Here is an 18,329-nt window from a genome sequence, read left to right as displayed (position 1 = left end):
ATGAGATCACCAGCTCACTCTGCGACTTGATCTCGAGCCTCGCCAAAGCCAGCGACCATTCTGTTCCATCTGCAGAGTGCCAGGCGCAGCGCAGCGTCCACACATTTAAAGCAGCTGGAACTGCACTTCTCCTCCTCCGTCGGTCTCACTATGCAGATCAGGATCCTTGACAAAGCCGGGATCAAACCAGACACTCACATCTGGACAGCAGTTCAAATTCACAACGACTGGCAGGTAACCAGTAACTCATTTTTATAGCTGGACCAGTGAAATGTCTGGCTTTTGATCAAAACTGATGTCACCAGGATACAACGAGTTATAATTGGAAAAACCTGGAGACCACTGCTACTTACATTTTTTCTAAATAATACTTTCAGAGTTGAATGTCCTCCGACGGTTATTTGAGCAGTTTATTACGCCCTCTTGTTAACACGTCTAAGGTTTACATGTCACGTTTTCTCCTTAAGCTCAGAGGAGTTGATTTTTCTACTTGATTGGCTACACTTGGTATTGTGCGAGGCTTTGGAAAGTTCATGCAAAGACCCTGTGGTCAGCGATTTGGCTTGAGCCAAATGCCACATCCTTCCTGTCAATGCACCGGCAAATGATACAATGGCCCCTGTGCATTATGGGTAATTTATAATAACCCATTAAACTTAACTTGTAGGGCTGAAAATGCATTCAATAATGGTCAATTAAGCAGCGTGCACACACCAGACATTAAATCCAAGGGTCTACAGATTACCCAGAACACCCTTTGAGTGCTTATACATTAGAACAATAGAAAAACTGGGACAAGAACAGGCCATTCAACCCTAACCTATTCACACAGACCGTCTCAAAAAACATCAAAAGTTCTACTCTTCACCACACTGTTTGGTGTGCGTACGACTTTGGTGTGAAGAACCACCTTTTAACATGTGTGTGAAATCAGCCCTTAACAAGTCTCCAATCACACCCCCATGGTTCTTGTTTGTAGAATTTATTTAAAATGTGCTAATTCCATTCATTATTTTAAACACTTTGGACATAGCAACTCTTAATCTCTGTTTGATTAAATTGAAAAGTTTCAACTCCTTAATCTCTAATTTCTACCTTGTACGTCTAAAATTTTATATTTACTTAGAATAAATTTCAATATACACAGTATTTTATATATATATATATATATATATATATATATATATATATAAAACTAGTCATTTAGCCCGTTACAATAACGGGCGCTAGAACAGTAGTGCATAAACATTAGTAGGAACAGTCTATATTAAATGGCAAGGGACTTTGACCTCATTCTTTTTGTTGGTCGTATTTTTCTTTCTTTCAGCCTTTCTTTTGTTGATGTTTACTTGCTGAGCTGACCGTTCTTCATGTGCTGCCGCCATGTATTGTAATACTGTCTTGTATGGCTCTATTCAATAAGGGCGCATAGATAATTTAGTTCAAATAGCTCTGGAATATGTGAAGAGCGACAGGTGCAGATCTTTATTTACGTGCGCCTTTATTCGCTGTGCCCAATTGAGGTCGTCCTTTTGAGGCTCGCCTTTTTGTGCACGCCCTTATTGAAGGATACCGTCTTGTACGTCTGCTGGCTTGTACGTCCGTAATATACCTTTAATTTTCTCTGGCGATAATACAGGCGTGCACATAGGTAATATGCCTTTAATCTCCTCTGACAGTAATGCTGGCTTGTATGTGGCTGTAATATGCGTCACTGTATTGTGTACCTTTAATTTCCTCTCGCAGTAATACTGGTTTGTATTTCCGTAAAACGGCACTAACTTTCTCTGACAGTAATATGGCGCATCGCACCGTGCCCCGCGCATGCGCACTTCACCAGAAGACACCCACACACGGACACCTGGACGCACATAGGGATTTTATATATATATATATATATTTGCAGTTGGAGATCCACAAAGGGAGAAAAAACGAATCACGTATCATAAAATAGTTTTATTCCTGAACTTTCAACCCCTATCAGGGGTCTTCATCAGAGGATAATGCTTAGACTTACAAGAATCAAAGGCAATATATAGCAACACATTCAGTGGGGGGTGGGTGGAGGTGACTAAGTCCGTATGATCAAAGGGGGGGGGGTGTATCATTAAATTAAAGTGCATATGTCCTTCTTAAGTTGGCATATGCTGGGTTTATGTCCAAGTGTCTGTTGATGGCGTTTTCATCTGATAGCCAAGACTCGGCCAACTCTCTGGCACTTTTTGTACTGGCCTTAAATTTTACTTTCACGTTGTCCCAGTTGAATGTGTGTCCTGTCGATTTAGTATGTGCATATATCAAAGATAGTGCGTCCTTTCTTCTGACGGTGTTGCGATGTTCCTGTACACGTGTTGAGATTTTTTTTGACGTTTGTCCTATGTATACAGCTGAGCAAGAATTGCATGGAATACTATAAACTGCGTTTCGTGTTTCGGCTGTTGATTTCTTGTTTTTAGCATTAAACAGGACCGTGCGCAGATTGTTGGTGGGTTTATGTGCTATTTTGATGCCCCACTTGGTCAGGGTGCGTGCCGTGCCTTCTGACACATTATGGTGGTATGGGAGTGAATGCCAGGTGGGGTGGGGGTTCTGATTTACGTCGCTTGTATGCTGATTCCTTTGGCGCCTGCTGTGTAGACTCCGATTAATGAATGATTTTGAGTATCCATTCGAGGTGAAAAGTTGAAACAGATAGCGTCTCTCATTACTTTTTGTTTCCTTGGTATTACAATGAGTGTGGACTCGTTTAAATAGGGTTTTCACGCAGCTCCGTTTATGAGATACCGGGTGATTGCTGGCGTAGTGTAGAATCTTGTCTGCGTGGCATTGTTTACGGTAAACACTTATGGTCAAGGTGGCGTTACTATTTCTTTTGATGTAAAACATAGCTTTATCCCAGATTACACCCAAAATTTGGATACGCTATGTAGACGACACATTCGTCATATTAAGAAAGAACCAGCTGAATGAATTCATCAATCATACTAACACAATATTCCCTGCAATCCAATTCACAATGGAAAAAGAAAATAATCGACACATCAATTTCCTGAACATTTACACTGAATGTGTTGCTATATATTGCCTTTGATTCTTGTAAGTCTAAGCATTATCCTCTGATGAAGACCCCTGATAGGGGTTGAAAGCTCAGGAATAAAACTATTTTATGATACGTGATTCGTTTTTTCTCCCTTTGTGGATCTCCAACTGCAAATATGCAAACCGTATCACAGACCTTCTCTTCCATATATATATATATATATATATATATATATATATATCTATATATATTCACGGCATTCGAAGTCTGTGTCACAATCTGATTGTATGGGTGGTTACCTACCAGGTAACGCTTGTGGTTGGCCAGCAATCTGCTAACATCCGCCACGGTGCCCTCAGTTTGTGAGGAGCAGATCATAGAATGGTTGAAATAGTTTACTGTCAAATAAAGAGTACACGACACGTGTTTCACAAACTGTTGTTTTGTTTTCACAAACTGAGGGCACCGTGGCGGATGTTAGCAGATTGCTGGCCAACCACAAGCGTTACCTGGTAGGTAACCACCCATACAATCAGATTGTGAATCAGACTTCAAATGCCGTGAATGTAATTACCCCGATCTACATGCTGTCAAATAAACGAACCACACGCCGTGGCGCAACATGACATCCGAGGTTCGATTCCCGAGAGGGAGTGCAGTGGAGTTTGTACGCCTGATGAGCCCAGAATGAGGGCAAAACACGTGTCGCATACTCTTTGCATTTATTTGACAGTAAACTATTTCAACCATATATATATATATATATATATATATATATATACACATACACACACACACACACATATATATACACACACACACTCCTATTCCATTCAAAGCAGTGAGAATACACACCCACTGAGGGCACTTGACTCCTCCCATTCCAGTGTCCTACCTATAGGTCACATGGCCGATGGAAGGCGGTATCACTCTGTGAGCAGACCGTCGTACAGAACGAAGCTCGTGAATGATTGACCAACTGGAAAGTATAAGAAACCTGAAGCGCAGTTTGGTTCCTTATTGACTGCATTTATTTTCACTGCCTCTATGCCATGGGGGCACTCAAGTTTTGCTTTCATTTCTGTTCAAATCAGAAGAGGTCACCCACCTGAAACTAAGCCCGGCCAGTACTTGGATGAGAGACTATCTAGGAAAAGCTTGGGTTGCTGCTGGAAGAAGTATTAGTGAGGCCAGCAGGGGGTGCTCAGCCTGTGGTCTGAATGTGGATCCCAATGCCCCAGTGCAGTGACAGGTGGTGGTGGTGTCCTTTAGATAAAATGTAAAACAGAGGTCCTGACTCTTTGTGGCCATAAAAGATCTCTGGACATCCTTTGTAAAAAGTAGGATGTATCCTGATGTGCAGGCTAAATTGCCCACCACGGCCTGGTCATTCTGGCCTCCTATTCTTCCCCTGTCTTTGATTGTCTCTCCCTCTCTCAACCCTTCACCACCTAACAGCAAATATCTGGTGAGTGGACTGGTGCAAAAATGGCTGCCGTCCCCTCATCCAGGTGGATGCTGCACATTAATGAGTGGGGAGCCACTTCAACCACTCTAAAGTACTTTGAATAGTGAGAAAAGCACTATATAAATTTAAAGAATTATTATTATTATCATTATTATAAGTAAATGGGGGCGGCACAGTGGGTAGTGCTGCTGTCTCGCAGTTAGGAGACCCGGGTTCACTTCCTGGGTCCTCCCTACATGGAGTTTGCATGTTCTCCTTGTGTCTGCGTGGGTTTCCTCCCACAGTCCAAAGACATGCAGGTTAGGTGCATTGGCAATCCTAAATTGTCCCTAGTGTGTGATTGGTGTGTGTGTGTGCCCTGCGGTGGGCTGGCACCCTACCCGGGGTTTGTTTCCTGCCTTGCGCCCTGTGTTGGCTGGGATTGGCTCCAGCAGACCCCCGTGACCCTGTAGTTAGGATATAGCGGGTTGGATAATGGATGGATGGATGGATAAATAAATGGGGATGGCTGGGTTGGTGCCCAAACATTTACTGTTTGGGACTTGGTGAGAAGTGAAGCAAAATGACACCTTTTATAGTCCAACTAGAAAGATTACAATATGCAAGCTTTCGAGGCAACTCAGGCCCCTTCTTCAGGCAAAATGTAATGTTTGGGACTTGTGATTCTTCACTACAATGTCCTCACCTCAATCTCGACCACAAGGTGCTGTAATTTCTATAATCCATGTGGAAAGTGGGATTCAAATTTCAGGACACAAAGTTAACCAAATTCTGACAGTGCCAACAAGTGCGCCACCCCATGGTTATAATAATAATAATAATAGCTATGCCATCCTTAGGTTGAATAGCTGGACAAATTCCAGTTTCAAACCTGATTAATGAAGTGCTGAGGATGACCATGATGCGTCTTTGTCAAAGTGACCTTATTAGGACTAATCCAGACTAAGACACTGTCACCCATTCTTAAAGCGCAGGGCTCTCTGCGGTGTCTGCACTTTGCGTAGCTTTGCTGCAGAGACCCTTACTTGGTGACCCTGTCAATCTGATTATGTTCTTGTGGGATTACATGCAATAAGACCTCGACTTTCCCAACAAGCTGCTAAGACTATGGCCATGCTGGCAGTGGCATGGCCTAATATGACACCTGAAGTTATCGAGGGGCCAGTAATGCGGCTATCCTGTAGTTTCAAAACAACCACATGACCCTAAGACCCTCTTCTCATTCACAGTGGATTCAGAAAGTATTCAGAGATTTCAGTTTTGGATTTTTACAAACTCTGGCAAACCCTTCCGTAAACAGTTTTCACTTGGTCAGTATGGGTTATTGGGTGTAGATAGATGGGCAAAGATGGCCAATGTCTCCAAATGAAATCTACAACACAATAAAATGTGGAGAATGTCTGAAGACATTCTGAATCTACAAGATATGCAGCCATTGGAGATAATCTTTAGGAAACACATTTCTTTACATTTTTAGGCTGATGACCTACAGCTTTATGCATCTGTGAAGCCCACTAATCCCTGCTCTTTGAAGACCTTTATTGAATGTTTGGAGGAGATTAATAGCTAGCTGGCAAATAACGCCCTCCAACAAATAAAAATACACCTGAAGTCATCATGTTTGGTAACCCTACAGTATTGAGAAATGAAAAAGAAATGGGAAAGCAAGGAGCTCTAAGACATCTGCAGGACAGGCATTGTTAAAAGGGCACTAAAATAATATTTTAAAAAGCGGCCTGGCCGCCCACTGCAGCCCTTTAAGTACAAATCCAATAAACATTCAGTCTCTGCTTAACATTACGTAGAGGTAAACCTCTTTAAAACAGTGACATCTAGTGGACAAACACCTAAAGTGCGCTTAAATACAAATGGAAAGAAACCCACAAATAAAAATTAATCCAGTTACCCATCTGCTTACCTTCATATAAACTTTCAGGATGAGTTTATCTGCTGCCTTTCTCAGTGGCATTGGGGGCCCCTTAGGGAAACACCAGTCCATCACAGTGCACACTCGCACACACACCAGGCCAATGGAGAGCTTGAAGTTAACTTAACAAGCATATCCTTGTGACAAATAAGGAAAACCAGACCTTAGCGCTTCAACTTATAATGCTTGGATTAAATCTTGAGTAAGACGGCATGCATCATTTCATCAAATCAACCTTCCCTCTGTCCATTGTTGGCCTCTCTTACAATGTTATAAGTTTTGAAGTGTATGCATATAAATTGTGATCACCAGGGGGCACCACTGAGCCCCCAAACCAAGACAGCCCCGGTTGCAAAATAAAGATTTTTTTCATTCCGCAAATACCCATTGTGAACCTTGAACCCGGGCACAGACAGACATGGACTTCAAATGTTCCAAAACACACACATTTATTATTGTCACAACCCACAGTGCACAAACTTGCCACAATAGCGCCTTTTCCTCTCTCTCTTCTGCCTTCTACCACCTTCAGTCCTCACACGCAAGCTTCGTCTCCCTCCACCCGACTCCAGCCCCCTGATTGGAGCGAGGCAGCCGCTTTTATAGCGCACCCGGAAGTACTTCAGGCGTTCCCCAATTAACAACCGGCAGTACTTCAGGGTGTGGCTGAAGTGCTGCATAGCCATCAAGCTCCTCTTCTGGAAGCACCTCTGGTTGTGGTGGAAGTGCTGCGGACCACAGTGCTGGAGCTGTCCGGGAGCCTCCTGGTGGTGGCCACATCCTCCCATAAGGTTGAGCTTCCATGCTCTGTGGCCCCCATACAATCCAGAGAGGTCACCCTCTTGCGTTCCAGGGAAGATATAGCCCCTCTCCAGGTCCTTCCAGTCTCCCAGAATCCCAAAGTCCCCAGACATCTACAACACCTTTTTATAGTCCACACCACAATATCCAATTCACAATACTCCTTTGTCCTTCTCTGTGTGATTTGCCTTCTGCCTCCCGACTCGGACTCAACTGGAAGAGGCTGGAGGGCTTCCTTTTATTTGTACCCAGGAGTACATCTGGTGCCAGGCTACAGCCCAAAGGAAGGACTTCCAGGTCAAGCAGAAACCTTCCGAAACAGGGAGTCCTCCTCTCTGCAGGACCCTCTGATGGCACCCAAGGACCCAAACAGGGTTGTCCATCAGAATTAGATAGATAGATAGATAGATAGATAGATAGATAGATAGATAGATAGATAGATAGATAGATAGATAGATAGATAGATAGATAGATAGATAGATAGATAGATAGATAGATAGATAGATAGATAGATAGATAGATAGATAGATAGATAGATAGATAGATAGATAGATAGATAGATAGATAGATAGATAGATAGATACTTTATTAATCCCAGGGGGAAATTCACATACTCCAGCAGCAAAAATATTAAATTAAAGAGTAATAAAAAAATGCAGGTAAAAAACAGACAATAACTTGAATAATGTTCAACGTTTACCCCCTCTGGTGGAATTGAAGAGTCGCATGGTTTGGGGGAGGAATGATCTTCTCAGTCTGTCAGTGGAGCAGGACAGTGACAGCAGTCTGTCGCTGAAACTGCTCCTCTGTCTGGAGATGACACTGTTTAATGGATGTAGTGGATTCTCCATAATTGATAGGAGCCTGCTGAGTGCCCGTTGCTCTGCTACGGATGTCAAACCGTCCAGCTCTATGCCAACAATAGAGCCTGCCTTCCTCACCAGTTTGTCCAGGCGTGAGGCATCCTTCTTCTTAATGCTGCCTCCCCAGCACACCACTGCGTAGAAGAGGGCACTCGCCACAACCATCTGATAGAACATCTGCAGCATCTTACTGCAGATGTTGAAGGATGCCAGTCTTTTAAGGAAGTACAGGCGGCTCTGTCCTTTCTTGCACAGAGAATCAGTATTGGCAGTCCAGTCCAATTTATCGTCCAGCTGCACTCCCAGGTATTTATAGGTCTGCACCCTCTGCACACAGTCACCTCTGATGATCACGGGGTCCATGAGGGGCCTGGGTCTCCTAAAATCCACCACCAGTTCCTTGGTTTTGCTGGTGTTCACTTGTAGGTGGTTTAAGTCGCACCATTTAACAAAGTCCTTGATTAGGTTCCTATACTCCTCCTCCTGCCCACTCCTGATGCAGCCCACGATAGCAGTGTCGTCAGCAAACTTTTGCACGTGGCAGGACTCCGAGTTATATTGGAAGTCCGATGTATATAGGCTGAACAGGACCGGGAAGTGATTATGAATCCCATGGAGCCCTGCGAGGTGACCCTACTTGGGTCCATGCCAGCAAAACACTGCCATCTATAGTACTGGGGGAGGAACTGCTCTTGATAAACACCCCCCCCCCAGTCCATCCACTAATCTTTCCTCTTGACTGGGATAATAATCCAGCCACATCCCGGGCAGGTTATGACCTCTTCTCATGTGGTCCTTCAGTTACGGCTTCCCAGCTGGGCAAGGGTCCACCATAGCACATACATTATTTATAAAGTCCTACATGGGCTTGTCTGGGAGACGACCTCAGGGCTTATTTACAGATTGTTACACTCCGAACCAGAGGGTGGCGCTGTTGCCTAATGCTTTTTTACTTTTCCTCCCTTTCCAGAACCAACGATTGCCGGTTCCTTTGACCTCTGATGTCAGTTCCAGTTTCCACCTTCCTGAGCCCACCCCTTCCAGATCTCCACATTGAAAACTGGCCTCGATGCCATCTTGCTATTCACAGAAACCCAATTTCTAAAATGCCATGTAAACCCTTATTCCGGTTATAGAAACCAGGTTATTGATCTCTGAGAAACCAGGATAACACATGTAGATTTCTGCATGAGTAGCCCAGTTATTTGGCCATGGAAACCCTTACGCAGGTTACACTGAAGGAGTTTGTAGTGTGAATGTCTGTAAGCCTGCGCATGTGTTAGCTTTCAGCAGCTACAGGACCCACAAGATTCATTTCATGAGGAAAATGCTGTCGCACTTCTCCTGGTTGACATAATCTCTCTATATATTGTGATGGACGACCGGCTACAGACTCCAGTCGCCACCCCCAGGTCGCCAGGAGGAGCCCTCCGGACAGCATGATGGTGCCCCGAGTTCCAGCAAGGTCTCATGGACTTTGTAGTTTGTATACACAGCCATGCTGGATACCTTGGGGGCCACCGGGAGTTGCTGTAGGGGGGCTAGTGGGCTCTTATGTGCCCTATAACCCGGGAGTGCGTCATCATCACGTGACAGGAAGGAACGACGTGCTGAAGAAAGGACTGTTTACCCTGACCCAGAGGGAATAAGGACTTGTGGGTTTGGCCAGGAACCACTTCCGGGTCAGGGGATATAAAAGGACTGTGGGAAAGCCCAGACACTGAGCTGAGCTGGGAGGTAGGAGGGCGAAGTGTCTGGGCGAGGAGGATTGGTTAGTGAGAGAGAGAATTGTGTTTATGAGTAGTGTGGTGTGGAGAGTGCTTTGTGCACAGTTTAAGTATAAAATAAAGAAGTATTATACTTTCACCTGGTGTTCAGAGTGGTACCTGAGGGTTCAAGAGGTGGACAAAGCCTCGATCTGTTACAATATCTATATAAATATATTTCTCTATTATTAAAAAAAAATCTTGGAAGGAGACGATACATGATCTTCTCAGGAGACACTTTAACGTCCTGCGAGACAAGGCAGTGAGACAAAAGGACAGCTGCTGTCCATCCATCCATCCTCTTCCGCTTATTAGAGATTGGGTCACAGGGGCAGAAGCTTGAGCAGAGATGCCCGGACTTCCCTCTCCCTCTCTTCTAGTTCTTCCGGGAGAATCCCAAGGCATTCCCAGGCCAGCAGAGAGACAGCTGCTGTACAGGCTTTTAAATGATTTAAATGATCGATGCGCAGCGCGACAAGCAGAACACGCAGCTCGGCAGTAGCAAGACAGCAGCTGATCCGTCCGCATCTCCTTACTAGGCGTTCAGCAATTCGCAATGGAAGCGGCAGAGACGTGAAGTGGCTGGTGCATACCACGCCCCATGGGGGTGGGCAAGCGAAGCAAGCAGGGGGCAAAGCCTCCTAGTATATATATATCTCTCTATGTTGTCAAATGAACGAACCACACGCCGTGGTGCAACGTTTGTAGCAAAGCTACATAACGGACAGTCGGGTTGGCCTTCTGGATTGTCTGTCACTTTATAATGTTGGCTGGGAGGGTGTTTTTTTTTTTAAATTAATTTTATTGTAATTATTCCATACAAATAGATCAATTTATAACAAAAAAAAAAAAATTGGAGACAAATCAAACCCCACCCCTGAGGAGAGCTTAGCCAAAGGAGAATTGCTTAGGGCTTTTTAATAAGGCAACAATAAACAAAAGAAAGCAAGAAATATATATAGGTAAATAAAAAATGGAGAAGGAAAATAAATGCGGTAATAGTTATTTCTCTTATTCTAAAATAATATTGATTAGATCCTGCCAGGTTTTGAAAAAAATTCTGTACAGATCCTCTAACTGAGAATTTGATTTTTTCCAATTTCCAATAATATAAAACATCGGTTTCCCACTGACTTATCAGAGGAGAGTTAGGATTCTTCCAATTTAACAGAATAAGTCTGCGTGCCAAAAGTGTAGTGAATGCAATCACCGTTTGCTTGTCCTCCACTTCAAGTCCGTCTGGAAGAACACCGAACACAGCTGTTAATGGGTTAGGAGGGATTGTGACCCCAAGGCTGTCTGAAAGGCACTTAAAAATTTTGGTCCAAAATGATGTTAGTTTGGTGCAGGCCCAGAACATGTGACCCAGTGAGGCAGGAGCTTGGTTGCAGCGTTCGCAGGTTGGATCTTGCCCTAGAAACATTTTGGACAGTTTTAAGCGAGACAGATGAGCTCGATATATAATTTTTAGTTGAATAATTCTATGCTTTGCGCATATGGAGCTCGAGTGAATTCTCTGCTTTGCTACCTTCCACTTCTTTTCTGATATATTGATTAAGAGATCTTCTTCCCAATGTCCTCTTGGGCCTTTGAAAGGTAGGGAGGGTGGGTGGGAGGTGGGAGGGTGTTTTAAATAGCCCTTCAGGCACCTTTGGTGACGTCTCAGTCTGGGAGGATCCCGCCCGAGTAAATTTTCCAGCTGCCTGTTGCCGGCGTGAGGTTTCCATAACAACCGAGAGGGGCAAGGATTTTTCGGCGGGAAACTTTTTCTTTTTAAGGGGAATGGTGGATCAAGGAGGGAGAGAGGAAAAATAAAAAAAGAGGAAGGATAAGGCTGAAGTCAAGGCGTCGACTACTATTTTAGGTTACAAGTAACCTGATACAATACTCATTTTATTGAAGTAAAAATACCTGCGTTATTATCATGCCAGCAGCATTGGCTATAAGGAAAGAAGCACACATACTGGTATGGCCATCTTTCGTGGGGCTTAATCACACGGGCAAGCAGAAAAGAATGCACGGCATGCAATCCGGTAACATAAAACATATTAATACTAAGTGTCAGTTTAGTTTTTAATACAGCCATTATCTAAAGATATGTTGAAACAGTGTGATCGGGCAGTGTTCATACCACCAATCATCAGAGACACACACAGGCCGGTGTTCATACCGCAAATCATCAGTGACGCACAGGCCGGTATTCATACTGAAAATCATCGGAGACACACAGGCCGGTATTCATACCGCAAATCATCGGCGATGCATAAGCCAGTGTTCATACCACAAATCATTGGAAACGTATAAGATCGGCAACACATAGGCCGGTGTTCATACCGCAAATCATCGGCGACACACAGGCTGGTGTTCATACCACAAAAATCAGTGACACATAGGCCAGTGTTCATACCGCAAATCATCAGAGACGCATAGGATTGGTGACACATAGGTTGATGATCATACTGCAAATCATCGGTGACTCAGGTTGTGGATGTAAAAAAGTTTCACGGCATATTAAGGACTAAAAGTATTTATAGAACCCAAGAAAATTATCACAAGCGTCATACTTGTTTTCAGATCCATATCTTCTATGCATTTGTATTTCCCAATGGGAATAATAAAGTTTATCTAATCTTAAATACTGTAATAAAGAAAATGACACCTAAACCATGTGGTGGGCTGGCGCCCTGCCTGTCTTGCGCCCTGTGTTGGCTGGGATTGGCTCCAGCAGACCCCTGTGACCCTGTAGTTAGGATATAGCGGGTTGGATAATGGGTGGATGGGCACCTAAACCTTGAACCAACGACAATGACTTATTTGATTGATTTTTTTTTTTTTTAATTGTACAGGAAAAAGAAAGGCCCACCTGTGTCCAAGTGAGTAAACGTCCCCACGACAAAGTCCAAGGTTGAGATGGCCAGCAGGGCCAGCAGGAGCAGCTGAAGTCGGATGATCCATTTAACGCCGGCGAGGTTAATTCCAAGCAGCCCGAGCAAGACCCCAATGGAAATCCCTCGGACCGCCCAGATATTGCGAAGGCTCAGAAGGTCTGCGATGGACTCTGCAAAGCCAGTGATGTACATTGCACCCGCAACACACTGAAACAGAAGGGAGACGCGGCGTTCGTGAAAGTGATATTGAATCTGGGATTAGGAGCAGGACACTCTTGGACTTGAATGCTAACACTTATTTAAATGTTATTGAAAATACACTTTAAAACTACCAGACATAATGAAAGATGAAACAGTTGCAGGCAGTTGTTGATGCAGAATGTACCGTAATATAAGTTGGATCTTGAAAACCGAAAACTCGATCATAAAATCAGACCCTGACTTATACGCCCTTTCAAAAATATGACACATTTTTTTTTTTTTTTTACATCTTCTTGCCTCCTCCAATCTCACATCAGTTTCTCAGAAACATCGAATTTTGTTGCAGAAGCGCAGGTACCAATTTCTTTTGCTACTTCAACGACTTTTAATTTAAAACCAGCTTCATACGATAAAGGTGTATGAGGGTATGAGATACAAGAAACACGAAACAGTGCAAATGTTGCTTCGGAATAGTGCGGGTATTACCGTGTGGTCACGTGGGCACAATAGAGGGAGAGAGAGAGAGGTTAGGACGACGCGCTGATACAGCGCATTGTCACACCCACTTAGAAGAAAAAGCCAGTGTGCTCCGTGGTTACTCTCTCAGGTGGGTGTTAGCATATCGTAATCTCTTGGACCAATAGCGTGAGTTTTCCGCATTCAACTTATATGATGACATTATAAAAATACCAGAAATTAATGCGGTAAAATCAAGTCCCGACTTATCCGTGGGAGAACCTATCCACGAGTATATATGGTACTTTAAAGTAACAGCAGGTACCAGCTGTTCCCATCATAATGTGATCACGTCAGACTTGACGACTGTAGTTGCCAATCTTGTCACCCAAATGTTTCATTTTACACGACTACAATTCACTAGGGATGTCAAATTCGATGACTCTGTGGGGACAATTAGCATCGTGAGCGATCTCAAGCAGCACTTAACGACAGCCCAGACCATAACTGTTCCTGAAGTGGATGTTAAGGGTTGCCATGGACACCAGTTTTGGGGCCACCAGAAGCCCTTTACAAGGACTATACTAGTAGAGCAAGAATAACAAAAGATGATGACAGCTATAAGGTCTTGCTTGGAGACATATATAATCACTTTGGTGGGAATAACAGAATGTTGTCTACTTGTACTCATTAAAAAGATAACGCCCCACATCACATTACCAGTCATTTATAATATTTGTTTTGTTGCCTTGGAATTTTACACACCTTAAGGTGTGTCCCTAAATGGCCATCCAAGATGCTGACTTAACAGCAGCAAAAGTTCACTTTGGTCCAAAGGAATCCAAGAGTTGAAAGTTTAATGGAGGGCTTACCTGACCAAAGATGTAGAGGAGGCCAATGGTTGCACCGACTCTCTCTCCGAGGACTGTGGAAATCATGGAGTAGACCCCACCGTTGCCAATGCTACACCGCTCACACACTCCTATACCTGACACCACCGTTACCAGGGCCACCACCACCACTAGGGACACCAGGAACATTCCAAGTAAAATGCCAGTGTTTCCCTGTAGAAAGACAAAAAGGGACACCAAAATAAAGGCATATGAACTCACATACAATATATAAACTACAAAATCCTTTCTTTTGGTGCACAGATTCCTCTTGGGTGGTGGCATCTGCCCTGGACATGCCAGCCCTCCCATACACTCGTCTAAAACAGCCAGGAGCACTCAATTTCTATGCGCTGCTGCCCTCTAGTGGCCCCCCAACATTCTAACTCAAGCCGATTTTTGTAGTCCTGCTCCTTTCACAGGTCCTTAGAAAGGACCATCTTTTGTGTCATGCCAACCTATTGCCAGTTGCCCCTTGTAATGTTTCACACTGTATTCTAAATAGGATATGATGCAACATTCACATGCTATCGGACAAATAGTTAAATACGAGTTTCCATGTCAGAAATTCCATATGAACGCCCTAAGAAGTCAAAGTAGCACAATTTAGTGAAAACTAAGCTACCCAAATTCCTGAATTGTGACAAAATGCTGACCGATCACCTCAGTTAATTAAATCAAATAAAACGTATAACCCGGTCAGCTGCTCAATTTTGTAGTCGGATTGCATTTCGAACAAAGGGAGAACGTTCTGCTAGTGGTGGAGAGCTAGCTGTCATGATCAGGGCCGAATTTTGGAGTCTTGTAGTCTTTTCCTATTATGGAAGCCATTTTGCTTACCATTATTAGGGCTGCGTTCTGTGTTTCTAGGGGCGTGGTCTCGTGGGTCATAACCTCGAGTTCATCAGCAGACTGGATAAAAGGTCAACGTTTGCTCTGAGCTACGGATAAATCCTTCAAAACCTTTATTATATTCTCCAGGGGCCTCATGTATAACGCCGTGCGTAGAACTCACACTATAACATGGCGTAAGCACAAAAGCGGGAATGTGCGTACGCACAGAAAAATCCAGATACAGGAATCTGTACGTACGCAGACTTCCACATTCTTCCGCTACATAAATCCCGATCAGCATGAAAAGTAACGCACGTGCACGCGCCTTCTGTCCCGCCCCAACTCCTCCCAGAATTACACCTCTTTGAATATGCAAATCAATATAAATAGCCTTCTGTGAAAAGACAATGGGAGAAGCACGGGGGAAACTATAAGAATTTCAGCAAATACCAAGTGGAGGCAAAGGAAAAACATACTATTTGTTGGTTTAAACAGTGGTATAATCAACAAAAGAAAGCTGATCGAGTGACAGAGTGTCGGAGAAACTCGAAAGATCAAGTTCACAAAGTCGCACGGTGCCCGAAATAAAAAAGAAATCACATATCAAAGTCGCCGTGAAAAGGTGAGTCGTAGCCCACCGTCTGAGTGTCATATGAAAGCTTATTAGGGTACAGACAAAAAAAATAGGCATACAGTGGGGGAAAAAAGCGCGAAATGTCAACTTTAATCTCGAAATTTCCACTTTAATCACATAGTTTATTTTGCCATTAAAGTAGAACATTATGAACTTCATCTTAAAATCGTTTAATTTACTAGTTTCTCAAATCCCATTGTAACTAAAGTAGCACGTTAAATGCTTTGTTTTGTATTTGATCTTCTATGTGCTCTATGTGTGTGAATCACTACGTGCTTCTGTTCTTTCTCTTTCTCCGACAGGACACATAATCCATTACATTCGTCATATTACAGCTCTCTGAATAATTAAAATACTGAGATGTATACGTGATATCTTTTTCATGATGATAGGAATGAAAGCATGTTATTAAACATGGGAACACGGTGGCACAGTGATTGTTCATGTCTCACGCAAGAGGCTTGCTGCGCCATGCGCGACCTTCGATGAAATAATTTATTACAGAAGTACTCTCTCTTTCAAACGTACTAACCTCCAATTCCTGTCCTTACTTTTCTTTCTTCGAATACCCAATCGCCACACAATCAGCTCTGTAATAGACGTTAAGCCATCTGTAAGCTTAGAACGCCGATTCTTCAAAACTTTCAAGGAACATTCAAATATCTTCGTAGTACATGTTTAATTATTCTATCCGTCTATCCTTCCAGTGTCGCGTCAGCACCAGCAAGAATACAACGCAATGCAGGAACAATCCCTGAACTAGCTAGCGCTGCGGCACCGTGTCCTCACATGTTTATTTATTAACAATATAGATTATTTAAATGAAGTTAAAGTTTTATCTGTATAATATAATCAACATATTTTGCTGCATTTCACCTTAAAAATGATATCGTCATCATATGTAAATACACCGCTTTATAAAGTGGCGCAGGTTGTGCAATATTATAACTGTAATGCAAGTTTACAGTGAGGTGATTGTACTTATAAGTCCAAACAGTTCTACAAGGAGCACTTGATGGACTGATTGAGTGCGTTTATAGTTTGTGGGATGAAACTTTTTCTAAACCGCAAAGTCCGTACAGGAAAGTCTCTGAAGTGTTTTGGCGTGGCTGAGGCAGCGTCTGCTTCATGCTGTATACCGATAATTAAACTTTCCGATCAGCTGCTGCTGTGATTCCCCACTCAGATACAGTGATATAAATACTCTGAGTGGTGCAGTGAGAGTAATATGGAAAAAGATGACCTTCTCCATCACTATGTGCCTGTCCGCCCACTAAGGTCCTCTGATTCTGGCAATCTTGTTGTGCCCCACACTAATCTACACTCCATGGGTGACAGCAGGGCCTTCAGCTGTATAGCGCCCAGACTCTGGAATGACCTACCGAAATTAATCAAGTCAGCTGTCTCCATGAATTCTTTTAAAAAACAACTCAAAACTCATCTGTTCAGGAAGGCTTTAAGCTCTACTTGACTTTATTACCCTTCTCTCAGTTTACCTCCACGTCAAGATGCTCATGTAATCTGTGTGTGTGTGCGAGATCATCAATGATGTTGTCTGTTAGGCTTTTTCTCTGAATTTACTGTCTTAATCTTCTTTATTTATTTATCTGGTTTGTACAATGCTATATACTGTATACCCTGCTGTTCTATCTTAAACTCTGAAGTGCCTTGAGCATGGGAAAGGCGCTATATAAATAAAATGTATTATTATCTTCCATAACGGCAGACGCTTTACTTTTGCACATGCCGGTGTAAACATCCAACAGTGAGTAGGCCGCTGCCGACGAGCCACCATGCAGACTTAACCAACCTTAGTGTTGTACATTTAATTTAAACCAACAACTTTGCCATGTTGGCCCACTCAATACCCCATAATGACAAAGTGAATACGTGTTTTCAGAAAAGTTAATTAAAAAATCAAAACCTGAAATCTCTCAGTAAGAGACGGGAGAGGAGCTGGACAACACTCGCCTGAAGGCGAGAGAAGAGGAAGAATGGCATCTGTGCTTGTGATTTTGAATGACCTGGGAAGGTTTTTAGCACAATAACTAATTTGTTTGCACCCGGAACTTGTGTTTGTGAGATTGTGTTTGGGGTTTGGGGGTGCTGCAATGCCTCCTCTACTGGTCGCAACATGTAAACGGAGTTTTTTAAGAAACCAGTTTTCTGTCTTAACTGGGTTTGTGAACGAACTCCATGTCTGCCATGCACGAGTGTGTCCTGTAATGAAATGGCACGCCCAAGAGGAACATCTCTGCCTTGCAACTTCTTTATTGAGCTTAGATTCCCTGTGCTCGAGTCCCAAGCAGTAAACAGTTAACTTCATAAACTAGCCAATCGGGTTATTAATTCTGTCCAAAAAAAAAAAAAACTAGCAATTTCATGCCAAAATAATTCACATTTCATCAAAAAGGAATCAGAATTTTTACAGGGCACTTCCTTTTGTTTTCATTCAAGGAAGCTCAGAGGTAAAATATGAGAAAGCACCTTCCCTCTGAGGTAGTGAAAACTCACCCAACCAGACGGGCATCTTTTAATTTGAGCAAAATGCCACTGTGGTA

At 43.2% G+C, this 18,329-nt stretch overlaps 1 protein-coding gene across 3 annotated transcripts in view; it reads right to left on the bottom strand.

Moving 5' to 3' along the window:
• The window catches only part of slc12a8 (solute carrier family 12 member 8), a 112,668-nt gene that overhangs the window by 76,724 nt on the left and 17,615 nt on the right, over positions 1-18,329 (bottom strand). For all 3 annotated transcript variants that reach the window (XM_028807997.2, XM_028807995.2, XM_028807996.2), the window contains exons 4-5: positions 14,283-14,474; positions 12,729-12,960 (exon numbers count right to left, since the gene is read on the bottom strand). In XM_028807997.2, the coding sequence (XP_028663830.2) occupies positions 12,729-12,960; positions 14,283-14,474 (424 nt within the window). The remainder of the gene's footprint in view (positions 1-12,728; positions 12,961-14,282; positions 14,475-18,329) is intronic.

This window comes from Erpetoichthys calabaricus, chromosome 8 (genome assembly GCF_900747795.2).
Source record: "Erpetoichthys calabaricus chromosome 8, fErpCal1.3, whole genome shotgun sequence".
Classification (NCBI taxonomy): domain Eukaryota; kingdom Metazoa; phylum Chordata; class Cladistia; order Polypteriformes; family Polypteridae; genus Erpetoichthys; species Erpetoichthys calabaricus.
Note: the sequence above shows the minus strand (reverse complement) of the source record. Positions and strands in the feature narration are given on the sequence as shown.